The sequence below is a fragment of the Triturus cristatus genome, chromosome 11 (assembly GCF_964204655.1).
Source record: "Triturus cristatus chromosome 11, aTriCri1.1, whole genome shotgun sequence".
Classification (NCBI taxonomy): Eukaryota; Metazoa; Chordata; class Amphibia; order Caudata; family Salamandridae; genus Triturus; species Triturus cristatus.
In genome coordinates, this window is record NC_140594.1 from 575792286 (window position 1) to 575811460 (window position 19175).

Genomic DNA, 19175 nt, shown 5'->3' on the forward strand with positions numbered 1-19175 from the left:
ACACTTCCGTAATTCACTGTCGATTGACTCGCCAACATATTAGGCACCATGGCCTTGCCATCACTCATTGTGTGCCTCTAAATCTACGTGTTACAAATTCTATATGTCTATGTGTTTGTCCCGTCCTTTTTTTCTTTTCAGGTACAAACTGAGATGAAAACCCCCTCTCACAATTATAGCACCTTAGCGTGTGCTTCACATAAAGGCACTGACAACATGCGAGTCCCTTGATCCACCCCCTCACACATAGGTCCTGACGAAAGCCAATTTAACAAAAAAAGGCCTGGCTGAAACTAGTTGACCACACTGGACGTGGGAGACCATAAGTCTCTCCAACCACGTCCATAAGCCTTGTTTTTAACCCTGTCCAGGGCCCACTAATAAAGTAATCTTTTGGGACCTCTAGGACAGTATTTTAAAACCCCACTCAAAATACCTTCAATGCACACTCACCTAACACAACCTGCTCCGCTGTAACCAGGCGTCGAAGCACACCTGAGGCACACTCGGTGCCTCGGGTGGGGCCCGATGATGAAGCATGCCACCAACCAGGTTGGTGGGTGAGGGCCTTCATAAAAAAACAATTGGTTTTTCCCAAACAGACCCATATAACACGTACATAATCAAAGTAGCTAGCTCATTTTGATCACTACATATCCCTCGGGGAAGCGAACTAGCTACTCTAGTTCCTCACTCTCCTCGTGATTTCAAACTATCATTTATAGTAGTCATTCAACATGTGTCTAAGGTCTGTGACCAGTGACATTGGGACCGCTATGGTATCTTCACTTGAAGACAGCAGGTTATGGTCTTCTTCAAAATCATAATGCTCTTGGAAAGACTCATAATATTGAGTTCTTGGAGTTGGACGATCTTTAAAGATCTTTGACACCGCCGTCACCATCATCGTTGACTCCGTCCGTGCGGACCCGACTGCCATCAGCGGTGGCAAGGAAGATTTTGCTGCTCTCATCGATGGGTCAGTCGACATGGAGAAATTTTTGCCAAAGCAGGTTTGAGGGGAGTATGAGGCACTGAGGAAGAAGTTGAAGCCTTCCTATGAGAAGTGCTTGTAGAGGGTTTAGAAGTGGCTGGTTTTTCAGGAGTTTTATTGACTTGCCTTTCGGGATCAGCCTTAGTTGAAGAGGAAGACTTGTGTTTCCTTTTACGCTCAGGGGTAGAGCAACCCTCTTCAATATCAGAGCCAGACTGAGATCTGGACTTCCTCTTCTGCAACCAAAGCAGCAGTCTTGCCTCTCTGTCCTTTAAGGTTTTAGCAGAGAAAGTTCTGCAGTATTTACAATCCCTTGGGACATGGTTGGGATGTAAATAGTAAAGGCAGTCCTTATGAGGATCCTCAGAAAATATTCTTGCTTTCCCACAAGTCCTGCAAGATCCAAATAATCTTTTCTTAGATCCCTCAAAGGATGAAGCCAAGCACAATACCTTTTCCTTTCCAGAGAATTCTGAACAAGAAATAGTAAGGTCAAAAGTTCACAAGTTGAAGAACTGAGCAGAGCTCAGGGAGACTCCTCACACGAGGAGGTGTGGTGGATCTGCAGTGGTTTCTGGTCTCAGGGCTGGCGCCTCATTGGTTGAAAGTTGGTCCTTCTAAAAGAGAAAAATGGGTTGACAAACGTTCTATTCCTTTCGCATTGTTGCTATGTACCTCTTCCTATACTGCCCGATCACATTGACTCCCACCATGACAACAGGGACGATTCAAGCATGTGACTATGAAAGATTCAATACCAGAGAAAGAACGGACATCAGCATGCCAAGGTGGTGCCTACAGCTGTGCCATGCATGTCATTTCCGGCGTAGATGCCACTGACACAGAGACGAACAATGCCACCAACCGGCACGCAGGGGTACTGCTTGAAAAACATCCGGATGCATCTGATGCCTGGGTCTAGCCAAAGGTAAGGAATCTGCGTCTGGAAGTCTATCAGATACTGCAAATATAACATATGAAGGATCATTTTCAGGTAATGGGAACCAAGAGCCATCATCATATCAATATGATCATAAGCAACATAGGTGCAGAAAGCCAGAAGTTAGTTAAAAAAAATATTCTGGCGATAAAAACACCACCATACTTTCTGAACTGAAAGTATGGGAGTAGAATCCATTCAGGTTGCATAGTAATCATACCCATGTCTTCAAATTTAGAAAATGGACTGGGCTTTAATTGCTTTCATTTACATTGTACAGAACTGGCTTGTTCTATTCAAGGATTGAAAGAGCATTCTACAAATCTGGAGTTACGGGGACCCGTAAACTGTAGTACTAACTTACTGAAGAAATGGACGCCTCACGGGTCACCTCCCTAGTCCAATTGAGTTCCTCTGTGGTTGGGTAAGAATTATTTCTCAGGTTGATCTTTTCAGCTGGAAGAATTCTTCCATTAGCCTAAATAAAAAAACATAAAAAGCAAAGAGGTTTAAGTTACTAGCTAATCCATAAAAGCAATCATGTTGAAGGCAAAATGAGAATAAGTTATTCTTATTATTTAGATAAACTTAGCCCTATTCCTGCCTGCCTCTACTACGACTTATGCTACATTGTTTTGTAGAGCCCAATGTTTGCAATTAGTGGGACTACTGGCGCATTAGAATCTTGGGTAGATGGGGTCTGCAATGGTGGTATTGCCCGACGGCCAGTCTCTACAGGTAGGAAATTGAGGTTGGAGAGAAACAACCATTCATGGCCCATGTATAAGCGAGTGAAGTGATTTGTGGGGGAAGTACTACATTTAGATAAAGCAATTTGTGTGTGTGTGTGTGTGTGGGGGGGGGGGGGGGGAGGGGAGTACTCCTTGGACTCTTAATTCTTTTCTTGGTTATTCCTGGATTTGTCTCTGGTACAGCCTGTGGTGTATAAAATACCTGTGTGCAGGAAACTGGAATTTTGCTGCAGTTGTCCCCCCACTTTCTACACCCTTTTTATCTGCTAGATGCTGGTTTTCAACTCTGACAGTGCACCAAGATCTGCTAACCAGACCTCAATGCCAATGCTCTTTCCCCTATAACAAGTAAAGTCTAATTGTAACCCAATTGGCATGGACTTTAGCACCCTTGTAAGTCCCTAGTAAATGGCACACCTGGTACCTAGGGCACGGGTACTAAAGAAGGTCCATAAGGGCTACAGCATGTCTTCTGCCACCTTAAGAGACCCACACACAAATTGCAGGCAGGCTGCCATTGCAGACAGAGTGTCATGGTGTCAATCATGAGTGAAATCATGACATGGCACACTCACTGGGAGTCATGCCAAAGTCCCTGCATGTAATGGATGCAAGTCATCCCTACAGCAGGCCTTGTCGCCCTAAGGCAGGGTGCATTATATTACATGCGAGGACATACCTGTATGTGCAGATATGCTCTCTGTACTGTCTAGTTCAAACACCAGATGGAACAAGTGAACAGGGAAGCCATCTAAAGTAGAAGAACTGGGCACTGGTCATTACGAGACATGATGGCTTCACTGAAAGCAAAGGTGTTTGGTATCTAACAGCTTGTATTAATAAACTCACCCTGAAACCAGTGAAGGATTTATTAATACATGCACACAGAGGGTACATTAGAGGTACCCCCTGAACCCTTCCAATCCTCTAGCATGCTGGCTGACTGGTACAGTCCAGTCTGCCAACACAGATGCACTTCTGACGCCCTAGGAGAAGACCAAGATCATGCTCTTGTGAGATGCACCACGGCTGTGGTCACTGGACTGGTGGGTGGTGGATCTTGGCGACTCCCCTGCACCTAAGACTGTTGTCAAGAATTGAATATGCTACTTACCAGTATGCATCTGTTCTTGGCATGTAGGGCTACTGACATTCATATCTGTGCATAGATCGCCGCCTAGTGTTGGGTCCGGATGTTTGCACGTTGTTGTCCTGGAAGAGTCTTCGAAGTATCCTGGGATAGGTGACTCCTCCCCTGGACTACAGTGCGCATGGGCATCCTCAGATTGTTTTTCGCCATTGTGGCAGTGATGGAGTAGATATAGAAAGTGATGACCATGCTTACAGTAATTCTGAGAGCTGCAGCTGCTACAGGCGCCGGGGAGGAGGGAGGGCGATATGAATGTCAGCAGCCCTACATGCCAAGAACAGATGCATACTGGTAAGTAGCATATTCAGTTCGAGGCATGTGGGCTGCTGAATTCATATCTGTGCATAGAATATATAGCAGTGCCCTCTTATTAGCGGCGGCTACCAGTGCCAGCTGCAGCGGTCTGAAAAAGAGTTTTGAGAACAGCCTGTCCTACAGCTGCCTGCTGTTTTGATTGCACATCTACACAATAGTGTTTGGTAAATGTATGTGTAGTGGACCAGGTGGCTGCTCTACATATGTCATGCAAAGGAATGTTTCCTAGGAAAGCCATTGAGGCCCCTAACTTACGTGTTGAGTGGGCTCGTGGGGGAATCGTTAAAGTACGTTTAGCCTTTTGATAGCAAATTTGGATACATTTAACAATCCATCTGGCTATTCCTGCTTTGGAGATAGCGTTACCTTTGTGGTGTGGGGCAAAGGCAACGAAAAGTTGTTGTGTTTTCCTAAAGGGTTTGGTCCTGTCGATATAATACATGAGGGCCCTTTTGACATCTAGTGTGTGGAGTGCCCTTTCTGCGACAGTTTGTGGGTTTTGGAAGAAAACGGGCAGTTCAATGGTTTGATTCATGTGGAACTGCGATACCACCTTTGGCATGAATTTGGGGTTGGTACGTAGTACGACCCTGTTGGCGTGAACCTGTATAAATGGCTCTTGAACGGTTAGTGCCTGGAGTTCACTAACTCTCCTCAAAGAAGTGATCGCTACTAGGAAAGCTACTTTCCAGGTAAGGAATTGAATCTCGCATGAGTGTAGAGGTTCAAAGGGTGGACCCATCAGGCGTGTGAGGACCAAGTTGAGGTTCCACATCGGAGCCGGTGGGTGGCTTGGTGGAATGACTCGTTTGAGTCCTTCTAAGAATGCTTTGATGGCAGGCACTCTGAATAGAGAGAGGTGCTGCCTGGTCTGCAGATAGGCTGATATTGCGGTCAAATGGACACGTATAGAGGTGTACGCCAGATTGCATCGGTATAGGTGTAATAGGTAACAAATAATGTTTTGGATGGATGCGTCTAGCGGGTTAATGTCATTATTATTGCAATAAATGACGAACCTCTTCCATTTGGCTGCATAGCAAGCTCTGGTAGTGGGTCGCCTGGCCTCCTTAATGATGTCCATACAGTCAGGTGGCAGGTTGAGGTAGCCAAACTCTAGGACTTCAGGAGCCAGATTGCCAGGTTCAGCTGTTGCGGATCTGGGTGCTGAATCTCTCCATGGTTCTGCGTCAAATGCTCGGGTTTGATCCGCAGCCTTTGATGCGGCACCAAGGAAAGTTCGAGAAAGGTGGTGTACCACGGCTGGCGTGCCCACGTTGGAGCAACCAGGACGAGCGTCAGTGAGTGTTGACGCAGTTTGCGTGCCACCAGCGGTATCAGTGGTGCTGGGGGAAAAGCGTACGCAAATCTGCCGGACCAGTTCATCCATATCGCATTGCCCTGCGACTGCGGATGTGGGAACCTGGCGGCAAAGCTTTGGCATTTTGCGTTTTCGCTTGTCGCGAATAGGTCTATCTCTGGATGACCCCATTGCTGGAAGTACGGTTGGAGTACTGATGGGTGTAACTCCCACTCGTGCATCTGGTGGCTGTGTCTGCTGAGCAGATCCGCCATCTGGTTGTCTTTGCCGGGGAGGTGTTCTGCCATGAGGAACATGTTCCTTTGAATGGCCCACTTCCACATGCTCTGAGCCAGATGAGACAACTGTGGAGAGTGTGTTCCTCCCTGCTTCTGTATGTAGTACATGGCAGTCATGTTGTCCGTCCGGATCAACACGACTTTGTTGCACAAGTGTACTTTGAATGCTTTCATAGCGAGGAAGATTGCCATCAGCTCTAGAAGGTTGATGTGCATCTTCTTTTGTTGTTGTGTCCATAGTCCCTGCACTGTGTAATGGAGTACATGAGCTCCCCATCCCTGGAGAGACGCGTCCGCCGTTAGTATTATCTGTGGGACAGGCTCTTGGAACGGTCGGCCCTTGCAAAGGTTTTGTGGATTCCACCAATGCAGAGAGTTGTATGCCCGACCGCTCACCAACACTAGGTCTTTCAACTGTCCTTGAGCCTGATTCCACTGATGTGCTAAGCACTCCTGAAGCGGGCGCATATGTAGTCTCGCGTGTGGGACTATGAAGATGCAGGAGGCCATCATGCCTATCAACTGCATGAACACTCGCGCGGGCAGGGAGTGTTGTGGTTTGAACTTGGAAATCAGCATTTGCATTATGTTGATTCTCACCAAATTTGGCTGAGCTGTGGCCGCCAGAGCGTCTATAGTCGCACCTAGGTACTGTTGTACGTGTGCGGGCTGGAGATGGGATTTTGGGTAATTTAGTGAGAACCCCAGACTGTGAAGGAGGTGAATGGTGCAGGACATGTGGCTAGGAACAAAGCTGGGCTGACTTCGCTTGAACGAGCCAGTCGTCCAGGTAAGGGTAGACGTGTATGTGTTGCCTCCGTAGATGTGCCGCCACAGTAGCTAGGCACTTTGTAAACACCCTTGGTGCCGTTGTCACGCCGAAGGGAAGGACTCTGAATTGGTAGTGCTGTCCTTGAACAGTGAACCTGAGGTATTTTTTGTGTGATGGGTGAATGGGTATGTGGAAATACGCATCCTTGAGGTCCAGTGTGGCTAGAAAGTCTCCCTGCTTGAGCAGCGGGAGGACTTGCTGGAGAGTGAGCATGTGAAAATGCTCGCAAAGAATGTATCTGTTTAGGGGTCTCAGGTCTAATATAGGTCTGAGTGACCCGTCCTTCTTCGGTATTAAAAAGTACAGGGAGTACACCCCCGTACCCTGCTCGTGGACGGGTACGACCTCTATTGCGCCTTTTAGAAGCATGCTTTGCACCTCCTGCTGTAAGAGCGTTAAGTGCTCTGAGGACATAGGACGGTTTTTTGGAGGTATTGTGGGTGGAGTGGAGGTTAGTTCTAGACAGTAACCGTATTTGACAATATCTTTGACCCACCTGTCCGTGGTGATGGAGTTCCACGTGGACAGGAACCTTTGTAGCCTTCCCCCGACAGGTGTTATGTGGTCGGGAGGAAGGGAGAGGGCGTCACTGCTTGTTCTTGGGGGAGGACCTGGTGTTGCCGTAACCGCGTCCTCTGCCCTTTGTACTGGAGCCACGATATCCACCCAGGGTGTTTTTATCGTAGGTGGTTTGTGTGTTGCCCTTGTTGTATGTTTGCTGTGACCCCTGTCCTCTACCTGCTCCTCTATTTCCGGGGCGACGAAAGGAGCCGCTCCGAAAGGACTGAGTCTGGAGAGCCCCCATGGACTTTGCAGTGTCCGTGTCCTTCTTCATTTTCTCTAGGGTAGTGTCAACCTCCGGGCCGAATAAATAGTCGGGGTTGACAGGCTGGTTGAGTACGTTGTTTTGCACCTCAGGTTTGAATCCGGAGATTCGTAACCAGGCATGTCGTCGCAGCATGACGCTAGTGTTTATGGCCCTGGCAGCTGTGTCTGCGGCATCCAGCGCGCACTTGATGGATGCGTTTGTGAGGAGCTGTCCCTCCCTGATGAGGATCTCTGCACCTTCTCTGAATTGGTCAGGGAGATGTTGGATTAGCTGCTCTAATGTGTCGTAGTGCGCTCAATCGTAGCGAGCGAGGAGTGCTTGAGTATTGGCAATGCGCCATATGTTGGCTGCCTGGGCGGCAACCCGTTTGCCAGAGGTTTCTAACACCTTGGACTCTTTGTCCGGGGGAGGAGCGTCACCTGTTGTTTGTGAGTGTGCCCTCTTGCGAGCATTCGCAACGACAATGGAATCCAGAGGTAATTGGCCTCTGATGTAAGTAGGGTCCCCAGGCGCTGATCTGTATTTTTTGTCGATCCTGGGGTTTATCACTCTTGCCCTGGTGGGTTCCTTGAAGATGTCCTTTGCTGGTTTGAGGACACCCTTCAACATGGGTAGAGTTTTTATATTTCTTTCTGAGGATGCAAAAGTATCCATAAGAAAGTCGTCCTCGACGGTGTCCGAGTGAAGTTGCACCCCATGATTGGCCGCAGCACGTTCAATTAGAGCGTTGAACGCTGCCGTGTCCTCTGTGGGAGATGTTTTTGCTCCATAGAGTTGCGGGTCTTGTGCATCCATAGGTGCACCTGGGTCCACAGGGTCATCCCAAGTTTGATCAGGGTCCTGTTGACCGTCAGGGTCCATGTCTCCGGGGTAGGGGACTTGGTCACCCATGTAGTCCCCCAACGCATCCGTGTCGGAGTGTGTGGGAGAGAAGGATTGTGGATCCTGGTAGGGTGAGTGGAAAGGTTCGTAAAGAACTGGTTCTGAAGCCACAGGCAGCTTTCTTTTGAGTGGAATCCTGAAGGAGTCCAAAGCCGGCTCCGAAGTTATTTTCCGTTTGTGGATAATCATCCTGCCGGTGTCGGCGTCGATTATATGCGATGGAGACGTGTCCGCAGAGTGTTCGGCAGGCGTGATCGTGGTATGGGTCACCCGTGTCCTGATTTGGAACATTTTCGGGGCCGTGGATGGTGGCAGGCCAAAAGTAATGTTGGCTGGTGTCGAAGAGGCTGCTGGAGCTTTAATTGGCTCGGAGCCCGACGTGTCCTGGAGGACCATTTTCTTTTTGGTGCTTTGCGCAGCAATGGGTTGCGTCTGGAGCGCCCTCGAGTCTTTCGCACCGACCGGTTCTGTGGAGGCGGTCGTGGATTTTTTCGGCGCCGGTGGGTCATCGAGTCGAGGGGCGGGAGCGGCCGTCGACTTCTTCGATGATTGTGGCTTAGATGTCGCCGTGGAAGCGGTGTGAGACGCAGCAGGCTGTTTGACCTTTGGGGTCGGAGTCGATTGCGTCGGTCCCGGGAGCAGAGCAGGTTTGGTGGTACCGAAGGCCTTCTTCCTTTTGTCGACTCCGACGTCGGCCGCTTCGATTTCGGCACCGAAGTCTCGTTTGGTGCGCTCGGTGCCGATGTGTTTTGCTGGCGTCGAAGGTGTGGAGGGCCTCGATCCGACCAGCGCCACTTTCGGTTTCAAGTGAACCAATACAGCTTTCGGTTTCGGTTTTAAAGAAGGGAAACCAGCCATTATGGGCATTAATGGCTGCCGCTGAATGTCCGAGGCCGGGCCCGAGGGCGGGGCCAAAGAACTGCGGGATAGGTCTTGGGTAAGGCCCGAAGGCGATCCCTCGACCGGAGCCATAGACTGTTGCACTGGGCTTTCTTCAGTCTGAACGGGTAGGCCTTGCTCGTCACCGGAGCTACTCTCTTCGGCCCCTAAGGCCTCATTGTAGTCTCCTACCTCGGTGTCGTCTTCATCTCTGTGAAAGAGTGTTTCGTCGACGTCTTCCGATCCGGAGTCATGTTCGGAAACGGGACTGGAGGGTAGGTTCTCCACTTCTTCGACATCTTCGGTCTCGGCGTTGAAGATGTCGGCCGGGGCCGGTGCCGCTTGCTGCGCCTCGAGTCTCGCCGCTCGTCGATTCCGTAGAGTCTTCTTGGATCGAAATCTGGCACAGGCCATGCATGTAGATTCGTCGTGATCCGGTGAAAGGCATTTGTTGCACACAGGATGGACGTCGACGTGGGGGTATTTCGCATTGCATACCGGACACCTCTTGAATGGTGTCCTCGATTCCATCGCTGCTGTCGAATCGACGGTCGGGTAAGATGCGAAAGTTTGTTCTAGAAGTTAGTAAACTAACAAAGATACTATCGATACCGATCGAGAACAGTACCGACGCGAGCTAAAGGCCTTTTGGCCTGAAAACAGGTTTTCCTAACTTGAGTCAAGATAACACATCCGAACCCAATGGCGGAAAAAAACAATCTGAGGATGGAGAGGATGCCCATGCGCACTGTAGTCCAGGGAAGGAGTCACCTATCCCAGGATACTTCGAAGACTCTTCCAGGACAACAACGTGCAAACATCCGGACCCAACACTAGGCGGCGATCTATGCACAGATATGAATTCAGCAGCCCACATGCCTCGAACCTTGGCGTACGCCTAGACCAGGCACTGACTATAAAAGAACATGCGGCCTCTACTGCCGGCTCCTGTTTCCATGTGCTTGGTTTGTTACGGCGAGTCTTACCTTTCCTCCCGGAGTCCACACGCAAAAATCTAATTCAGGCATTGGTACTAAGCCGCCTAGACTACTGTAACGCTCTCCTGGTCTCAGCCAATAAGTCCTCGTTGTGTAGACTGCAGGTAGTCCAGAACACCGCGGGCGCCTTGTCTTGAATTCCCCACCAAGAACGGCTTCCCTGCCACTTCTTCAACTGCTTCACTGGCTCCCGGTGCGCAAGCGAATTAAGTTTCAAATCTGTTGCACCCTCCACAAGGCAGTGTATGGCAAGGGTCCTACTTCTTACCTTGCAAGGAAACTCAATCACTATATTCCTAAGGTCTCTTCATTCAGGAACTACATTTCTTCTCCTTGTTCCTCAGTTTAAGAAATCAAGGATAGGTGGTAAGCTTTCTCTCACCTTGCCCCTCTCTATTGGAACCAGCTCCCCACCCATCTGAGACAATGCCCTGACCACCTTTAATTTAGAAGTCTCCTCAAAACTGTTTTCTTCTAATTTATTCCTTCCTTCGGCCAACTGTTGCAAGTCCACAGCGCTGAGATACCCCTTCGGGGGTGATTCAGGCGCTCTACAAAACATAGAAATAAATAAATATGAGGTGAGAGCCCTGCTCTCAGAGGTCAGGAACACTGCCTGCTCTGGCAGGAGGTGTTTACACCTCCTCCAGCAGGATGGTTAGTAAATCAGCATACCAAGGCCAGAGGTTTCAAAGCCTCTGCCACCCTTGATATGATACTCCGGTATCCCCCAGACCTGGGAGAGCCACCCACTGCCCAGAGGTCCATTTGGCACCAGGACAGCCAGGAAATTAGTTATGCAAGGAAGCGTGGCGCATACCCAGGTCAGACACACCCCTAAGGTTAGCTGCCTGATGTGCCCCACTCTAGGTAAATTCTGCCATCTTGGTGATGGCAGAATTAGGTGCACTGGGATAGGGTTATGCCTACTTCCCACAGGAAGTGAACGTATAGGGGGTACAGTGACCCCAAGGCTAAGTAGCCCATTTGCTACCACTCCACACTCCCCTAACGCCCCTAAATTAGGCATTTAGGGGGACCCCCTGACTATTCAAGGGGCCCCTGACACCAGAACTTCAGATTCACCAAACTAAATCAGAAAAGGCACTGAAGAGCTGTTAGGTGCCGTCTGTCATGGCCTGTATTTCTCGCGGCTGTCGGACAACCGGTTACAAAACTACATTTCCCACAGCGCCCCGTTTCGCGAGCTCGCGGCTTGGGAAACCGCGCGTTTGCTGATTGGGCAGCTATTTAAGCCCCGCCCAGTCCAGGAAGCGGGGCTTGACAATCCTAATTCGTTCCAGCACGCCAGGCGGACGGTGCTTCCCCGCCGGAGGTCGGGCGTGAAAGCTACGTTCCAGATTCACCTTGAGATCAAGCTGCTACCAGAGAATTCGTTCAGTCCAGGATAGCGCCGGGCGGAAGGTGTTTCCCCGCCGGAGGTCGGGCGCTTGCTTCACACTTGACGACATCTCGATAGGAACAGGTAGGGCTCCTCGGGAGCACGAGACCCTTGGTTCCTCTCCGACCAACTTCCCTTAGGAGAACAGAGCGTGTTCGCTTTGTTACTAGGTACTTAGGCCCTTATACGCGTGCTTGAAAACGCGTAGTACAGCTTTCCAAACCCTCCGGCAGTAGAGCTGCACATTTCACGCTGTGCCGATAACAGCGTTGACTCGTTTTGAGGAAACTCGGAATCCTAGATGCACGCTGTGAATTGAACAGCGTACCGGCTAGGAAAGACTTCAGTGGAGGACGACACGACTGGACCCGCACCCGTACCGGTCACTCCTATCACTTAACGATTTCACTTCCTTGAGTACATTGGTGTCCAAGGAACTACAACCCCTTTCCCCCACTCCTTGAGGTAAGCTGCATGGGGAACTGATTGGGGTCCTCCCGAAAGAGGGTAGTAGGCATTGCAGGCCGGGGGACGTATACTGTCTCTGATGCCTGCCTGTGCTCCCTTCTAGTTGGTGCGACCTTCCCCGATGCCCCGGCACATCAGAGGCTCGTCGAAAGATTCCATCGCACTGTCTTCAAGACCAGTTTCTTCACTCCCTTCTCTCCCGGTGGGGCGCCAGTTCCCAGAGTAGTTGTTTTCTCTCTGGGGGAAGCCGCGCTATCGGGAAGAAGGACCTTTTCTTCGAACATCGTCCCTGCTGTCTTCTAGTCAGGTTAGTGGGTTTTCAGGTAAGCTGCTAACACAGCCTCGACACCGTCTGCTTTCACTTTGATTGATTCTCTGCAGCATAAATCTGCCCGAGCACTGAAAAACATGTGAAAGAAACTGCTAGAAAGGAGGCAATGTATCAAGGAAATCCCTGCTTGGCTTGGGGATAACAGTGGAACCACAATCCGGAAACAGGTTACCGCCCACTGGACATGGGGTTTACACCACAAAAAGCCCACTAGACCCCAGGTAAAATAGATTAAAAAAATAGGATAAATAAAAAACAGAAGAGGTAGTTGCGGCCAATCCTAGTTTCAGGCCATGCCCCCATCCCAGAACAGTCACAACAGTCATTCTGCCCCCTCTCTTGGGTGGGAAGAAGATTGGGGTGTGGGGGAGGCCAGCCCAGGCATCAGGCTGAGCTCCCAAAACAGATTGGGCCAAGCAGAATTTATCACCAATCTCCCCTCATGGGGTACTCCGTATACACAAGGGAATAGTATTTGAAAAGGAAAAAAAACATTGGTTGGAGGTGGCTGATCGGGGCATTGGACAGGACACCCATCCGTATGGGCCCCACAGTCAGTCCTTCTGCTCCACTTTGAGACCAGATTGGGAGGGTTTACTGCCAATCTGCCTTCAACCCCCTTGCCCCCTGTCCAGAAAGTCCATGAGACACTGTTTTTATATGAGTAAAATATGGGGAGGGTGCAGTAAGCCAAGGTATCAGGTCTATCCCTTACTCCTACTGCCTCAACAGTCTTTCTGCCTCCCTGGGCCCTAACACATCCTCAGCCACATGCAAGCAAAAGAAATCTAGATTCTTTTGTGAGCAGTTTTGAAATAGGTCCTGGTAAAGAGGAGATAAATTCCAATTTCCTTTCACTTGCTATGGTGAATGGCAGCACTATTTGGACTCTAGCCGGCAACCGGGGAACCCTACAGATCCTGGCCATTTCTGAAACTTAGAGACAAACAAATCCAGGATGGTGTGGATCCCGCTTCGTTTTCTTATACAGAATGCCCTGAAATGTCAAACTTTGCCTAAATCAAGCATTTACCTCACATTTCTGCAACTGAAAGTTTCAGAATCTGAGGATAACCATAAACTCCTACCACAAAGGGTTGCAACACTTCTCCCAATAAACACGGCACCCCACTTGTGTGGCTACATCACTTTGGTTCCAAAATGCAACGTGAAGGCATAAAGCGTTTTGCCATGAACACTAGCTTATTTTGGAAATATGTGTAGCTGCGTTAATTGGGCATGGCAGTCCAGGGAAATCTACAAAAGAAAACAAGTTACTTACCTCTAACTGTAGTTCTCCAGTATAGTCACAGGGATACAGTATTTGTTGGTTGTCCAAAAGCATGTGAAACCCACATCCAGCTTCTCAGCTGCAGATTATAATGATATTGCAATGAAAACTGTGACCCTATGAAGTCAGCATGGTCTTTGCATGGTCTCTGGTTTGTCAGATCCTGTTGTGTATGATGAGCCCTTCCACATAAGTGGATTACTGTTTTTATCGGGATAAGTATGGGGGCACTGATTGGTAGGAATATTGAGGATCTCCACAGATTTTGGAACTTTCCCTCACAAAGCTGTGAGGAACATTTGAGGTTATACGTGGCAATTGGGTTAAGACAACATTGTGAGAACATTGCTTTTCACATCACCGTAAACTCTCCTTAGTGTCTAGATTTCAGAAAAGTCTAGGTTATTCCTGCATTGGAGCTTTCATAGATTCACATGCCTGAATCATTCCCCGTCGTCGAGACAGGAGTCTCCGGTATATAAAAAAGCAATGCTTAGTTGGATAGCAAACTGAGAAAAGGCCTAAACCCATTTCCCTTTTGCAACCCATAACCTTCGTCATGTGAAAGAGACCAAATTTGGCCCTGAACCAATCAGAGCCTCTCACCCTCTAGAACACTCCTGAGAGAACCTTTTGCCCCTCAGATCTTCCTGTACTTGTGCCTTAGACACCTTTTGTGCTAAATCCAAGGTGAGCCTCTCAGGGGAGGAGGGTGGGTCGAATGTGAATCTATGAAAGTTTCCAATACTGGAGAACTAGAGTTACAGATAAGTAACTTGTTTTCTTACTCCAGTATTGGAGCTTTCATAGATTCACATGCCTGAATCAGAATTGGAACCAGGCAAAGTATGTACCTTGAAAATAGCACTCTTGATATATATATATATATATATATATATATATATATATATATACTGAATCTTTCAAGACTTGCATATAATACAATACATAACAATAAAATGTGCATATGTAACCAATAAAGGAAGGAGGGATGGTAAAGAGGGCTCACCGTCACTGGAAAAGGTTTCTCAGTACTGCTTGTCCCACTGCCACATCCTTCTCTGCAGCTGCATCGAGGCAGTAATGTCTGGTGAAGGTGTGCGTACTCTTCCAGGTAGCAGCTCTGCAGATATCCTGGATAGGTACTCCCGCAAACAAAGCAGTGGAGGTGGACACTGCTCTTGTAGAATGAGCACAAACATGTGCATTCAACAGCTTTCCAGCCGCCTGATGACAATATTGTACTGCACTTGAAATCCGTCGGGCAATTCCCCTCTTTGATAAAGGAAAACCCTTCCTGGGTGCACTATAAGAAACAAACAGTTGAGAAAACTTGCGGAAAGACCTTGTCTTTTACAAGTAGAACTTCAGACAGCGCTGAACATCTAGTGAGTGAAGAGCTTTTTCAGCTGCCGTTGAGGGAAAAATCTCGTAAGGATCAGCGGTTCATTCAGATGAAAGTCTGTTGGCACTTTCGGAATGAATTTAGGATTAGTCCTGAGAACAATCCTGTCCTCCTTAAACTGTAAGAACGGTTCTTGTATAGTGAGAGCCTGTATCTCCCCAACTCTACTGGCTGAAGTGAGAGCTATGAGAAGAGCTACCGTCCAGGATAGGAATTTTAGGTCAGCCCTGTGAATTGGTTCAAAGGGCTGCTTCATCAATTGGGATAGAACGATGTTCAACTGCCAGAGAGGTGGAGGTGGTTTTATGGGAGGAAAAGTTCGAAATAATCCTTTCATGAACTGTTTGAACATTCTTTTGGACCACAACGATGGTCCTGAGGAAGTTCTTCTATATCGAGATATAGCAGCGAGATGCACTTTAATAGAAGCATGGGCCAAACCAGATTTTGCCAACATTAGAATATATGGGATAATTTCATGAGCCGCTGAGTTGAAAGGATGAATCGTACACTCTTGGCATCAAAAACAGAATCTCTTCCATTTCATCTCATATGTCCTGTTCGTACTCTCCGCTCTGGCATTTGATAATATATTTCTGCATTCTGATGAAATATCTAGGTGTTGAAATTCGCAGTGTTCAGGAGCCAGGCCGCTAAGTGTAGCGATTTCGGATCTGGATGAAGCACTTGTCCCTGGGACATCGTCAAGAATGACGGTATTGGTTGTAGACGAATCGGGTGAACCTCCGTTAGTAGGAGCAACTCTGTGAACCAGTGTTGTCTGGGTCACCACGGAGCTATCAGTATTATTTTACACGGTTACTTTTTTATCTTTGTAAGAACGCGTAGCAGGAGGGGAATTGGAGGAAAGGCGTAGGCAAAGACGCCTGACCATGCCATCAAAAACGCATTCCCCCAAGATCCCCGTTGGTGATGCCAACTTGCGAAGAACCAGCATTTTTTGTTCTGAGCTGTCGCAAAGAGGTCCACTGTTGGTACTCCTCATTTGAAGAAGATGCTTTGTAAGATATCTTGGTTGATCTCCCACTCATGGCAGGTTGACTTTAGTCTGCTCAGAGTGTCTGCTTTGATATTCTGATCCCCTGGAAGATGTTCCGCTTTTAGAGACACTCCGTTTTGAACTGCCCATTCCCATATTTTTTGTGCTTCCTGCGACAGTGAGAGGGATCTTGTACCCCCCTGTTTGTTGAGATAATGCATCGCTGTTGTGTTGTCTGTCCTGATTAGTACAGCTGATCCTTGGCAGGAAAGCCAGTAATGCCAAGCCCACTGCTCTGAGCTCTAGCAAGTTGATGTGAAGTTGTTGTTCTTTCAACTTCCACCGACCGCTGACCTGAAGGTCCTGAAGGGATGCTCCCCACCCTTCCAGGGATGCATCGGTGGTAATCACCAGTGGAACCGGTTCGGTAAGGAAGGAAAGACCCACTGAAATATTTATTTTTTGGGTCCACCACGCTACTGCCTGGAACGTGGCCGGTGTGATTTTCACCAAGTCGTGGAATGATCCCTCTGCTTGATGCCATTGCTGATCCAGTTGTTCCTGTAAAGGCCGCATTTTCAATCGGCAAAAAGTAACGAGAAGAATGCAAGATGACATTGTTCCTAGTAGTGACTTGTAACGGCATTCTGAAAGATACTTTTTTCTTGCAAACGCCTGGGAAAGAGATATTAGCCCCAGTTGCCGCTCTATGGAGAGAAATGTCTTGTTTACTGTGGAGTCCAGAATCGCTCCCAAGAACGTGATGTTCCTTGAAGGCTGAAGGGGTGATTTTTCCGTATTCAGAGTCAGACCCAGTTTGGCAAACAATTGTACGCATGGCACTGTTGACGCCTGTGCTGATGTTAGAGATGGCGCTTTGACTAACCAGTCGTCCAGGTACGGAAACACCTGATGTCTTTTCTTCCTTAGATAAGCCGCCACTGGCGCCAGATATTTTGTAAAAATTCTCAGGGCTGATTTGAGGCCAAACGGCAGTACCTTGAACTGGTTGATGAATGGGGATGTGAAAATATGCATCCTGCAAGTCTAGGGTGGCCATATGATGCCCTGTGTTTAAGAGCAGCAGAATGTCTTGCAGGGACACCATCCAGAAAGATTGCTTCTTGAGATAAGTATTCAGAGATCTCAGGTCTAGAATAGGACGCCATTGGAGAACATTCTTCCGGACTAGGAAAAAACGGGAATAAAACACCCTTCTTTTCTGGGAGATCGGCACCGGTCTATTGCTCCCTTTCGGAGCATTGCCCGAATCTCTTGACTAATCTGAAGTAGATGCTTGACCACTTGACGTGTTGGTGGAGAACAAGGGGGGGAACTGAAGGAACTCTAGAGTATGTCCAAATTGTATTATATTGAGGACCCACTGGTCTGTCGTTATTTTATACCAATGATGGAGATGGGAAGCAATTCTTCCACTCAGGGGAACTTGTGGAGGGGAAGGAATACATGTAGCCGGATCCTGAATGTTGTCATTGTCTTCTGGCATTGTCCTTTCCTTGACGACCTCCTCTTCCTCTAGGAGCAGATTTTGTACAGCCCCCTGCCTGTCATTGACCATACTGTTGACGGTATGGTTGAGAAGATGTGGAATATGAGGGGTATCTGCCCTGCTGGTAACCTCCTCTATATGATGATTGGCCTCTACCTCGGGGCCCCCCGAAAGGGCACCTTGGGGTAATGTGGTGTTCCTAGAGCCTTTGCGGTGCCTGTATCCTGCTTGATACTTTGAAGTGCCTCATCCACCTGTTTTCCAAACAAATCCTCCCCATCGAAGGAAAAATCCAGAATTTTATTTTGGACCTCTGGTCTAAAAGCAGTAGCTCTCAACCATCCCTGACGGCGTAGTACAGCCGCTCCTCCAAGCGATCTGAATGCCGTGGTAGCGATATCCATCGCGCAGTCAATTACTTCAGCCGAAACCCTTTCTCCCTCTTGAAGGATCTTTTTTACTTCCTGCCTATTATCCTACGGGATGAGGTCTATGTAAGGTGTCAGGTCACACCACATATGCCATTCGTATCTGCCCAGAATGGCAAGGGCATTAGCCGCTTTAACTAGAAGAGCAGACATGGTCGAAAATATTTTTCCTGCATTATCTAAACGCTTACCTTCTCTGTCGGGAGGCGCTGATATAGGAGCTGAGGGATTTTCAGATTGTTGCTGTGCCGCTTGGGATATAACCGAATCCGGCTTGGGATGGCCAAGTAAACAAGCTGGAGTGTCTAGAGGCGCTTTATATTTCTTCTCTAGTCTGGCGAGCACAGGTGTGACTGTCGCCGGTGTCTTCATGACTTTTAAACCTTCTTCCCACACATGGTTAACAATCGGGATAGCCCGAACTGACTTGCGGTATGGTTCCTTAAAATCATACAAGAAACACTCCGTTTGTGTCGTCGACATAGGAAGCTGAAACCTCTTTGCAGCCCTCTCCATCAAATTATGGAACCCGCCGATGTCCTCAGGCGGAGAATCAATAGGCACTGGTGAGGGAGATGAAGGCGATGGAATAAGATAATCATCCCATCCTTTGTTTGGGTCTGTTATCTCTCCCTCCTCTTGGTCATCATCGTCAGTGGTGACAGGATCCTGTTGGTGTACTGGTTGAGGAGACCTAGGTGCAGGGTCTGGCAGTAACCCCCTGCTTCTAATCGGAGTAGTAGGGATGGAGCGTGGATGCGAAGCAGGTATTTCCTGAGAGTCTGGAGTTGACGGAAACCTCTTTCTACAGTCCGCCAGTATAAACTGCAGATCCATCATCAAGGAAGATGGCATGCCAACCATCTCTTCCTGGTAGCCCTGGCGATAATGTTGTTGTGGAGGATATTGATACTCCCCGTATCCCTCCTCTAAGTCATCCTCTTGACATTTAACATGTAATTGCGAGGGGCTATTGGCATATCGAAAGGGGCCTTCATCTTCCTCTCCTTCTGAATCCTGCTCTTCTAGCAGGTGTGATTACACAAGAGGAGTAATTTTGCTTGGGGAGGTGATCTCTGGCGTAATCATCCTCTTCCTGACAATTTCCAGCTTTTTTGGTGTTTTTCCCCTCGTCGACGAGATCGTCGGCGAGATCGCCGACGACACCAA

General features: G+C 48.5%; 1 protein-coding gene across 3 annotated transcripts in view; it reads right to left on the reverse strand.

Moving 5' to 3' along the window:
* Positions 1 to 19175, reverse strand: part of PIWIL2 (piwi like RNA-mediated gene silencing 2) — a 1855951-nt gene that overhangs the window by 816664 nt on the left and 1020112 nt on the right. For all 3 annotated transcript variants that reach the window (XM_085633754.1, XM_085633756.1, XM_085633755.1), the window contains one exon: positions 2299 to 2412. In XM_085633754.1, the coding sequence (XP_085489880.1) occupies positions 2299 to 2412 (114 nt within the window). The remainder of the gene's footprint in view (positions 1 to 2298; positions 2413 to 19175) is intronic.